The sequence below is a fragment of the Rhinoraja longicauda genome, chromosome 3 (genome assembly GCF_053455715.1).
Source record: "Rhinoraja longicauda isolate Sanriku21f chromosome 3, sRhiLon1.1, whole genome shotgun sequence".
In the NCBI taxonomy this organism is placed as follows: Eukaryota; Metazoa; Chordata; class Chondrichthyes; order Rajiformes; family Arhynchobatidae; genus Rhinoraja; species Rhinoraja longicauda.
This window is the reverse complement of record NC_135955.1, coordinates 12,030,020-12,042,117: the sequence shown is the minus strand read 5'-3', so window position 1 is coordinate 12,042,117 and position 12,098 is coordinate 12,030,020. Positions and strand designations below refer to the sequence as shown.

Sequence of the window (12,098 nt, the reverse complement as noted above, 5' to 3'; positions counted from 1 at the left end):
GTCACATGCACCCAGATACACTGAAATTCATTTTTGTACACAATTCAGTATGTATCACTATAAATAAGCACTTAGATACATATTAATATGCATCTCAGATGCAGTTCAAATGTATAGCAATAGTACGCTAATATAGTGTACAGTCGTCAGTTCGGCCCCATTTTCAAGTCCCAGTTGTTGTAAATACAGGGATCTTGATCTGACCATGAAGGTCTGTTGTCCTGCTGGTGTTGCAGGGTCGGCCTCGCCAAAGCATAGCCGAGGTGTCCTCCACCGCTGCTCCAACATGATAAGCCATGTCTGGTCCACGTACTCGGCCTCTTGGAGCGGCGCCCGGACCAGCCAAGCCACAGGTAGCTACAGGGCATCCAAAGGCCCACAACCCCGTCGAGCCCGTGCACTCCCTCCTGCAGCCAGTCTGCTTACCGGCCCTCCAGGAGGGTTCCAGTGGGTCCTCGAGCCAAGGCAATCGAGCCAGGCCTTCCGGGCGTGTTCCAGTATACAACGAGGGTCGCGGTTCCACCATCCACGACAGGGCAAGTCCCAGGACTCCAGCGGGCGAGTTGGGCCTCCAGAGCGGTTTCTGTCCCCGGCGCGGGCCTTCAACGGGTGAGTGAGGCCCACCGGGCAGGTGAGTCCTCAGTCTACGGGCCGCGGCTCCCTGGGGTACACCCCTCCGCTGGGCGGCAACTCGGGATATTCTCCCACGCCCTCTTCCCAGTAACTTCAAGTTTGGTTCATCTGCAAGTTATTATTATATATCAAGAATTTAAAATGCATTTTACTTTTCGAAGATGCTTCCTTGGTAAAGACAATTTGAGAAAATTCTTATTTGATACCACAGCCACGTTTTTTTGCTTCCACAGGTACTTGGTTTCCAATGAGCTCCACTTCTCCTCTCAACCTTTCTCCCAGTCACAGTTTTGTGGAATATTTCTGGATTTGGGTGTAATCCCAATCTTTCAAACTATATCAAATGCAGACCTTTCAGTACACACAACAATAATAAACTAATGCCGTTACCTGACGCAACGACCAGAAATAGATATAGAGATAAAACGTGGAAACAGGCCCTTCTGCCCACCGGCTCCGCGCCAACCAGCAATCCCCGAATATTAACACTATCCCCCACATACACGGGACATTTTTTACATTTACCAAGCCAATTAACCTACAGACCTGTATGTCTTTGGAGTGTGGGAGTGTGGGAGGAAACCGAAGAACATGGAGTAAACCCAAGCAAGTCACAGGGAGAACGTGCAAACTCCATACAGACAGCACCCGTAGTCGGGATCGAACCCGGGTCTCCGGCACTGCATTCGCTCTAAAGGGCCCGTCCCACTTAGGCGAATTTTTAGGCGACTGCCGGCGAATGTCAAAGACAAGCTAAGACAACCTACCACATAGACGACGGCAAGCTGACAACAACCGGCGACTCAGTCTTCGCTACCTAGGACGTCCACTACGACAGGGACCACGGCAAGCAAGACAACCAACGAAAACCTGCACTGATATGGAGGTGTCACAAGCACTACTCACACGTGAACAAACCGACAGCAAGGTCCGACCAGTGAAATTTCTAGGTATATTTTGCATTCGTGTGAAGTGTGCGTTTAAAAAAAAGATTTTGGCATGCAGTTATCCATCTTTCATAGGAATATATTGTTTTTGAATAAAGTTGCTTTTGGTGATTATTTAAAAATTATGTGTCGAAATTTATTGAATTTGTAAGTACTTTATCATGACATCTCATTCAAAGATTCTAGTCGCATTCATTTTGACCATTAAAATCAAACGCTTACACACGCGCTGCGCTATGAGAACACTTTTCATTCATTCATTTAGATCAGAGGCAAGTACATACACAGGCATTTCACTACGTTTATTAAAGGCCAAAGCTCACACAAAGACAGACACTGCTAACACAAAGATAAACTGAGTTTTACTGCTATGCTGTTTGTAGGGGGTATGCACACCTGACCATTTCACACGTCACTGTCGCAGAGAAATTTCACACCGGACGATTTCTCAGCGACACGCCGAGATCCACTATGATTCTTTGACGACTCCTCAGGATCATGCCAGCAACACCCCGGTGAACTGTCGGCGACAGCCTAGTCGCTGGCAGTCGCCTTAAAATCACCCAAGTGGGACAGGCCCTTAAGGCAGCAACTCTACCTCTGCGCGACCATGCTGCCCTTGCCTGAATGTTATCCACATTTTGCTCTGTGCAGGCATGGGCTGCATTATTTGGCGGGGAATTACACATTGTGAAATCATGATCATTTCCATGCGTGACCTGATGATGGAAAGAGGGTTATTGATAAAGCAACTTAAAGTGATTGAGCTTAAGATATGGCAATACCTCAAAAATCACCACAACCTGGTTGGAATGCAAAGGAGAGTCCTCTGCAATGTGCAATCCTTTGTATGGTATTTCCACGCCATTAAAATGCCACACAACATGACGATTAATCCGACATTCCCACATTCCATGAACTCCAGGCACACACGGACACACCTCTGTCCCCTCCTCTCACACCTATAATTAATGACTTTCCCTCATTGCACCATGGAATCATTTAGCTGGTGTATCAGAGAATCACAGTCCAGATTGAACAGCCTCAGTTTCTCCAGTCAATCCACATAACTGAACTTTCTCATCTCGAGAGGCATTTTAGATATATTGCTTTGCTATACGTCCCATCTTTCATAAAATATTGGCAGGCAGACATTTATGGAAGGTTCATCAAGATTCCCTTATTCTGAAGAATAAGTCTGAAGAAGGGTCTTGACTTGAAACGTCACCCATTCCTTCTCTCCAGAGATGCTGCCTGTCCCGCTGTTACTCCAGCTTTTTGTGTCTATCTCCCTTATTCTTGTCCTCTTTGCAGATGCATATGTAGCCCAGAAGCACATATGTTTAAAAAAAACTCTTGCTCAGACTGAGCGGCCACTTTCAAGGAACCATGTACAAGACTACCAAACGTAATTTCCTTTTGTACTACTAGACAATGGTGTCCTCTCGTTCAAATTTCAGCCTTCAAATGTATAATTGCTCAATATTAAATTCCACTTGGTACCTGCTCATCCTTTCTAACCCTGCATTTATCCTCACTCTTTGCGGTACTTTAGTAGGGTTGCGGTAGAGTTGCTGCCTTACAGCGAATGCAGCGCCGGAGACTCACGTTCCATCCTGACTACGGGCGCCGTCTGTACGCAGTTTGTACGTTCTCCCCGTGACCTGCGTGGGTTTTCTCCGAGATCTTCGGTTTCCTCCCAAACTCCAAAGACGTGCAGGTATGTAGGTTAATTGGCTGGGCAAATGTAAAAATTGTCCCTAGTGGGTGTAGGATTGTGTTAGTGTGCGGGGATCGCTGGGCGGCGCGGACACGGTGGGCCGAAGGGCCTGTTTCTGCGCTGTATCTCTAAATCTAAATCTACAAGAAAATTATTCGTCACATGCACCCAAGTACAGTGAAATTCATTTTTGTACACAGTTCAGTACAAGTATCACTATACATAAGCACTTAGATACGTACGCCATGTCTGGTCCATGTGCTCGGTTTCTTGGAGCGTTGCCTGGACCCAGGTAGCTGCAGGGCATCCAAAGGCCCACACTCCCTCCAGTCCGTGCTCTCCCTCCCGCAGCCGGTCTGCTTACTGGTCCTCCAGGTGGGTTCCAGTGGGTCCTCGATCTGAGGCAATTGAGCCAGGCCTTCCGGGCGGGTTCCAGTCTACGCCAAGTGTTGCAGTTCCACCATCCGCGAAGGGCAAGTCCCCGGACTTTGGCAGGCAAATTGGGCCTACCGAGCGGTTTCCATCCCCGGCGTGGTCCTTCAGCGGGTTAGTCAGGCCCACCGGGCAGGCGAGTCCTCAGTCTACGGGCCGCGGCTCCCTGGGGTACTCCCACCGCCGTGCAGCACCTCGGGAAATTATCCCCCACCATGCGCTCGTTCTTCCCTGCAACTTCAAGTTTAGTTCTTCTGTATGTTATTATTATATATCAAGAATTTCAAATGCATTTTCCTTTTGAAAGATGCTTCCATGGTAAAGACAATTTGAAAAGATTCTTATTTGATACCACAGCCACGCTTTCTGCTTCCACTGGTACTTGGTCTCCAATGAGCTCCACTTCTCCTCTCAACCTTTCTCCCAGTCACATTTTTGTGGAATATTTCCGGATTTCCTTTCGTTGGTTTTGATGTTCTGAATGACATTTAATTGATGGGGCTCTTTTTAAATCTTCTTTCCCTCCGACTCACCTATTTCCAGCCAATACTCGCTCTCACTGCTTCTGGCTGCTGCTTCTCTCCGACCTTCACGGAAAACACTTAAACCGGGCTTTTGGCACTCTTTTTAAATCTCATTCTCGTTGCTTCTGGCTGCTTTTGCTATTCTATTTTGTCTAATTTTTAATTGAATGTTTTTTGTTTGTTATATTATCTGTTGAGTGCAGTGTTTGCAAACCTGTTATGCTACAAGTAAGAATTTAATTGTTCTTTTTCGGTACATATGACAATAAAACATTCTTAATCCTCTTGAATTGTCCATAAGGCGATGAATCTGGGGGAAATTCAATGGGAATGCACAAGGAACAGGATCAGTCAACATGGCTCACAGAGTGCTGGAGGAACTCAACGGGTCAGGCAGCATCTCTGGACAACATGGATAGCTGTTGGTTTGGGTCGAAACCCTTCTTCTGAAAACTGCAGTTCTTCTTCTGAGTTGTCTCAATCCAAAAAGGATGCATATCCCTGTTCTCCAGAGATGCTGCCTGGTCCTCTGAGTTACTCCAGCACATCGTGTCCTTTTGTGTATAAACCAGCATCTGCAATGCCTTTCTTTCGCATTGCTATTTACACGTGAACCAATATAAAGTTAAATGATTTTTTGATTGTACGTTATCCAGTCATAAGGTCATAGAAACATAGAAACATAGAAAGTAGGTGCAGGAGGAGGCCATTTGGCCCATCGAGCCAACACCGCCATTCATTGTGATCATGGCTGATCATCTACAATCAGTAACCTGTGCCTGCCTTCTACCCATATACCTTGACTCCACTAGCCCCTAGAGCTCTGTCTAACACTCTCTTAAATTCATCCAGAGGGCAGTGGAGGCCAAATCACTGGATGGATTTAAGAGAGAGTTAGATAGAGCTCTAGGGGCTAGTGGAATCAAGGGATATGGGAAAAAGACAGGCACGGGTTACTGATTGTGGATGATCAGCCATGATCACAATGAATGGCTGTGCTGGCTCGAAGGAGGCGAATGGCCTCCTCCTGCATCTATTTTCTATGTTTCTATGTTTTTATTCTTCCTGCATCTAGCTTATCGAGTCCTTTTATAATTTTATACGTCTCTATAAGATCCCCTCTCATCCTTCTAAACTCCAGTGAATACAAGCCTAGTCTTTCCAATCTTTCCTCATATGGCAGTCTCTCCATCCCAGGGATTAACCTTGTGAACCTACGCTGCACTGCCTCAATAGCAAGACGTCCTTCCTCAAATTAGGAGACCAAAACTGCACACTATTCTCCACATGTGGCCACACGAGGGCCCTATACAACTGCAGAAGGACTTCTTTGCTCCTGTACTCAAATCCTTTCGTTATGAACACCAACATGCCATTAGCTTTCTTCACTGCCTGCTGTACCTGCACGCTTACTTTCAGTGACCAGTGTACAAGGACACTAAGGTCTCATTGCACTTCCCCTTTACCTAACCTGACACCATTGAGATAATAATCTGCCTCCTTATTTTTGCCACCAAAGTGGATAACCTCACATTTATCTACATTATACTGCATCTGCCATGCATCTGCCCACTCACTCAACCTGTCCAAGTCACCCTGCAACCTCCTAACATCCTCTTCGCAGTTTACACTGCCACCCAGCTTTGTGCCATCCGCAAACTTGCTAGTGTTACTTCTAATTCCATCATATCATCATATCATATCATATCTATACAGCCGGAAACAGGCCTTTTCGGCCCTCCAAGTCTGTGCCGCCCAGCGATCCCCGTACATTAACACTATCCTACACCCACTAGGGACAATTTTTACATTTACCCAGCCAATTAACCTACATACCTGTACGTCTTTGGAGTCATCCAAATCATTCATATATATTGTAAATAGTTGTGGGATAGGACCTGAATTAGACCATTCAGCCAATCAAGTCTACTCCACCATTCAATCATAGCTGACCTATCTCTCCCTGCTCACCCCATTCTCCTGCCTTCTCTCCATAACCTCTGACACCCGTACTAAACAAGAATCTATCTATCTCGTCCTTAAAAATATCAATTGACTTGGCCTCCACAGCCGCCTGTGGCAAATAATTCCACAGATTCACCACCCTCTGTCCAAAGAAATTCCTCCTCATCTCCTTCCTAAAGGATCGTCCTTTAATTCTGAGGCTATGATCTCTAGTCCTAGACTCTCTCATGTATTGGAAACATGCTCTCCACATCCACTCTGTCCAAGCCTTTCACTATTCTGTTTGTTTCAATGATGGTTCCTCTCTCATTCTTCTAAACTCCAGCGAGAACAGGCCCAGTGCCAACAAAGGCTCATCATATGTTAACCTACTTATTCCTGGGATCATTCTTGTAAACCTATCACATGTTAAGCAAAAAAGCAGTCAGCAAAACTGACTATACATGATCACATTCAAGCCGTCCACAGAGTACAAATGGAGGATAAAGGGAATGACCTTTAGTGCAAGATAAAGTCCAGTAGTCCAATTGAATATAGTCCGAGAGTCTCCAATGAGATTGATGGTAGGTCAAGACCGCTCCCTTGTTTGCGATATTTCTACACACAATATACATCGTTGCCTGATGGTCAGTATGGACTCAGTGGGCCGAAGGGCCTGTTTCTGCCAGGCATTACCGCAGAGATCATTGATGACAGTGAGCCATCGACTCACATCTGGGGGAGGGAAGTGGAGATCGTTGCCGGGGAGAAGGTTGCGAGCTTCACACCGACAGTGCGGGTAGGCCGGTACCCGACCCCGGGGTCCCCGGGTCTGAGAGGCGGCGCCTCTACTCGCAGTGCTTCGGCCCATTGCCGGTGACCGGCCCTGCTCACCGCCTCACCGGCCATCGCCCGACCCCCTCGGGTGAAACCCACCGGCTCACCCCCATCCACCCTCCTTCCCGCCGAGGCCGATTGTCCCCATCACCTCCGCCGGTACTTCTCTGCGGTCCGGGGTAGCGGCACCCCGCTGCGCCCTTGGTCACGCGTACAAAATGGCACCGGTGGCTTCGCGCCCAGAACCTTCTCAGGGGAGGGGAGGGGAGGGGAGGGGAGGGGAGGGGAGGGGAGGGGAGGGGAGGGGAGGGGAGGGGAGGGGAGGGGAGGGGAGGGGAGGGGAGGAGAGGAGAGGAGAGGAGAGGAGAGGAGAGGAGAGGAGAGGAGAGGAGAGGAGAGGAGAGGAGAGGAGAGGAGAGGAGAGGAGAGGAGAGGAGAGGAGAGGAGAGGAGAGGAGAGGAGAGGAGAGGAGAGGAGAGGAGAGGAGAGGAGAGGAGAGGAGAGGAGAGGAGAGGAGAGGAGAGGAGAGGAGAGGAGAGGAGAGGAGAGGAGAGGAGAGGAGAGGAGAGGAGAGGAGAGGAGAGGAGAGGAGAGGAGAGGAGAGGAGAGGGGAGGGGAGGGGAGGGGAGGAGAGGGGAGGAGAGGGGAGGAGAGGGGAGGAGAGGGGAGGAGAGGGGAGGAGAGGGGAGGAGAGGAGAGGAGAGGGGAGGAGAGGGGAGGAGAGGAGAGGAGAATTCTTGTTCTATGTCTGCATAAAGCTCAGTCTTCAAGATACAACAGAAATCGTTATTACATTAACTCAATGCTGGCAGTAAGACAACTAAAAAATGGCTGCATCCACACGGTCTGACTGTACACTCACACACTGTGTACAGACAGAGATAACCATCCTATCCTCAAGCACATCCTGACTCAGAGAAGTTACTATCCCCTCTACCCGCCTGCAGAAGAGATGAACATGGACTATGAATGTTTTCAGATGTATGCAGAGCTTCCCGTCACCCCTGACATCCTTATTGTACCCTCTGAGCTGCGGTACTTTGTCAAGGATGTCCTGGGCTGCGTCTGCGTCAACCCCGGGAGGTTAACGAAGGGTCAGGTTGGCGGCTCCTACAGACGTCTGTTTGTGTAGAAGCAGCGGAGCGGGGAGACGGAGAAGGAGAGGCAGACTCCGTGCCCGGCTGCCCAGGTGCTGAAAATCTGACCCTTCCACTCAACACCTCTGGACGGATGCGTCTGATGGCTGACCCTGGATGAGACAACACCTAGAACTGCCTGGGACATCCAGAGAGATGCCCTGCAGGGGTAAGACCAGGCATTCCCACTGTGACCCCTCTCCCGTTCCTCATTCCCACTCTCCACTCCGAACCGAGTCGACCAGAAGCGAGTGGTCTGGCCCGAGGCGCAGCACATGCTGCAGCAAGCTGTCCACACTTCTGGCACCTTCCATCTGCTCTCTCATCATCCCTCTCTGTACCTGAGAATGGGACACTATGGTTTTTCCATGTAAATAAAATTATTTGAGATTGTGAGAAAAAAAAATCAAAAAATAGGCTGTTATCTGTGTCTTTGGATACAATCGGAAGTCTCCCACTCCTGACCCACCTGGAACTGTAGATCGACGTTCCAGACCCGCAGCTCTGGGTCAATCAAATGGTTTCTGGCGTTGCGGACGAGTCTGACAAACTGTGTGCACATCTTGAGGGAGCTTCGACGTTGTATCGCCGGCCATTTTGTGCAGTTCTTTACTTAGCAGCTCGGCCATCTTAGCACACTGCAGCACATTCTTCAATGAGGCGTCCGATTCCTTGAGAACCGCCTGCTGGATGAATGAGTGCCAGCAGCCCATGACCATACGGCGATGCATCGGCGGCCAGCGAGATCGGCTTCGATGGGTCATTGTGGACCAAACGCATCTTTTGGGCGAGCATCTCCGTCAACCTGGTGAATGCATGGTCACACTCTGTGAACAGACAGAGATAACCATCCATTTGTTCTGTGCAGCGCCACCTACTGCAAGGGAGGAGCAACAGGTCCTCCCACCCCACACGGTCCATCAAACATCACGAGAGGGGAGGGGGGAGAGAGGGGAGAGGGGAGGGGGGAGGGGAGGGGAGAGAGGGGAGGGGAGGGGAGGGGAGGTTAGTATTATGAGGAGAGGAGATGGATGGTATTATGATGGGAGAGCTCCCGTGAGCTACAGGGAGAGGTTAAGTTTATTCCTTGGAGCGCAGGAGGGTGAGGGATGATCTTATAGAGGTGTGCAAAATTTTGAGAGGAATAGATCAGGTAGAAGCACAGAGTATCTTGCCCAGAGTAGGGGAATCAAGGACCAGAGGGCACAGGTTTAAAGTGAATGGGAAAAGATTTCATAGGAATCTGAGGGGTAGCTTTTTCACACAAAGTGTGGAACGAGCTGTCAGAGGAGGTAGTTGAGGCAGCGACTGTCCTAGCATTTAAGAAACAGTTAAACACATGGAAAGGACAGGTTTGGGGGGGATATGTTCCAAACGCTGGCAGGTGGGACGAGTGCAGCTGGGACATGTTGGCAAGTTGGGCCAAAGGGCCTGTTTCTACACTGTGGGGAAAATGAACCTGAGGAAGATGGAGTGGTCTTGAGTGAGAGGGGGAGAGATCCTGAGGGAGAGGAAGAGATCCAAAGGGATAAGGGGAGATCCAGAGGGATAGGGAGTGATCCGGAGAAAACATACCCTGCTGGTCTGACCGTGTGGTGTGATGGAAGCTGAGTGTCTGTGGAAGTTTCTAGAATGCGAGTGAATGCACCCACCGCCTCCCCTTCCCCTTCGTGGACAAACTGCAGGTAAGTAGGATCAGTACTGGAGGGCATTAGATGGTCAGAATGGACGTAATGGGCCTAGTGCCAGTTCCTGTGCTCTGTGTATTCCATGTCTATGAATCATTCAACAATTTCTGTTGGCAGCTTGATATTTGTACAATCTTCTCCACTCCAGTCTAAGCCCTTTCCTGAATGTTTCCCCAACAGAGAGAAATATCAGGAATCAGTGGCTGAACCTTGCACCTCTGCTCACAGTGCTCCCTTTTTTAATATCCACACCCTGGTCTTCTGCCCTTCCTCAACTTTACTCCCATTTGATTTACAGTCTTCTGTGTTGCTCTTTGTCGTTATTTGTCAAGGAGTCATGTTATTTTTCTGTCCTGGTACAAAAGGGCTGCCTTTTCGTCTGATTCTCTTGGTGAATCGTATTCCATAAAATCGTCCTGTAAAAGTCTGCAAAAGTTGGGGTGTGAATAGGGAAAAGGTAGAGATACAAAGTTTTATTGAGCAGCATGGGGGTAATTGTGAAATGTTCACAGTTCCATCAGCGCTTGTTCACACATTTCTCCCATAGATCAGATCCACCCTTGTTCTTGACATACCATCTGATAGATCTATTCCATTCACCCTTGATTTGTCCACGGGACAGCTCTTTGAACGCCTCTTCGTATAGTGACCCATGAACAGCCAGCAGACAGAGGTCTCCCATCCCATAACACATCTCATCACTTTCCACAAAAACCACCAACCTGACAATTCCTCAAACTCATGCTGCTTGTTTCTATCTCAGATCTCCTGGAGTGGAAAGCCTCTTCATGAGATGATTTCAAGATGAAGGTATCAAAAAATGCTGGAGTAACTCAGCAGGTCAGGCAGCATCTCTGGAGAGAAGGAATGGGTGACGTTTCAGGTCGAGACACTTGTTCAGACTGGATTTCAAGATGGGTGATATCCACTCTAGGAGATCTGGGATGTCCTCCTTTTAGAGGAAACGTGGTTGCCCCCCACACTCCACAACACCGTACAGTTGTGGATGATAAACCTGTGTCTCCTTCATTCGTACAGCTCCTCCCCTTCCCCAGGCGGAACACATTTAGAGTTCCCCTGGCCCTTATCTTTTACCCCACCAGCCTCCACATCCACGATAACATTCTGTGACATTTCCACTAACTTCAACACAATGCCCACCCCAGGTCTTATCTTCATCTCGCCTCCCATTTCTGAATTGACAAGAGACCATTTGGCCCCTGCACCCAGGTGCGCTCATCCCTCCACACTCACGTCTCCCTTTCCACTGCCACTTTCCCCTGTAACCGTAAAATGCACTGGACGCAATTGCCCCAAATGTCTCATCTTCTGCAACGTTTCCTGAATGGTGGCATGTGTCAAATGCAACAAATGGTGTTTGAGAGAAATAAACAAACTACACACCAGTTAGCCTCACACAATTAGCATTTATTTTGCTGGAATCTGTACATGTGATAACAGCACACTTTGAAAGTTTCAAGGGATTAGATAAAATCAATTCATATTATACTGAACATATAACAGTACAGCCCAGGAACAGGCCCTTCGGCCCATCATGTCCCTACCAAAATTGATGGCAAGGTAAACTAATCTGCCTGCATGTGATCCACATTCCCCCCTTCCCTGCATATCCACGTGCCTATCTAATTACCTCTTAGATGCCCTGTTGTAACTGATTCCACAAAACCTGGCAGGGCATTCCAGGCCCCATCACTCGATGTAGAAAAAAACCTGCCCCTCGTATTAAAACTATACCCTCTAGGAGAAGGCAGGAACGGGGTACTGATTGAGAGTGATCAGCCATGATCGCATTGAATGGCGGTGCTGGCTCGAAGGGCTGAATGGCCTACTCCTGCACCTATTGTCTATTGTCTATTGTCTTAGTCATTTCTACCCGGGGAAAAGGTTTTGACTGTCCACCTGATCTCTGCCTCTCATAGCTCTTCTATCAGATTTTCCCTCAATCTCCGAGTCTCCAAAGAAAACAATCCAAGTATGTCCAACCTCACCTCATAGCTCATACTTTCTAATCCAGGTAAACCTTCTCTGCGCCCTCTCCAAAGAGCTTCCACATGCTTCCTGTACTGGGGCTATCAGAATTGCACACATTTTTATTTATTCAAGGTTTGACAACCCTGCTGGGAGTTTTTTTCTAAGCATGTAATTGGTAGGAAAATATGAGCGGGTGCAGTGTATTTGTATGTTCAGAAGATCTTTAATCAAATACCACATTCAGG

At 48.4% G+C, this 12,098-nt stretch overlaps 1 protein-coding gene across 1 annotated transcript in view; it reads right to left on the bottom strand.

Moving 5' to 3' along the window:
* Positions 1-12,098, bottom strand: part of LOC144611565 (uncharacterized) — a 39,480-nt gene that overhangs the window by 26,926 nt on the left and 456 nt on the right. Inside the window, exons 2-5 of the mRNA XM_078430728.1 lie at positions 11,116-11,202; positions 8,813-9,000; positions 8,643-8,723; positions 3,543-3,698 (exon numbers count right to left, since the gene is read on the bottom strand). Coding sequence (XP_078286854.1) covers positions 3,543-3,698; positions 8,643-8,723; positions 8,813-9,000; positions 11,116-11,202 — 512 coding nt within the window. The remainder of the gene's footprint in view (positions 1-3,542; positions 3,699-8,642; positions 8,724-8,812; positions 9,001-11,115; positions 11,203-12,098) is intronic.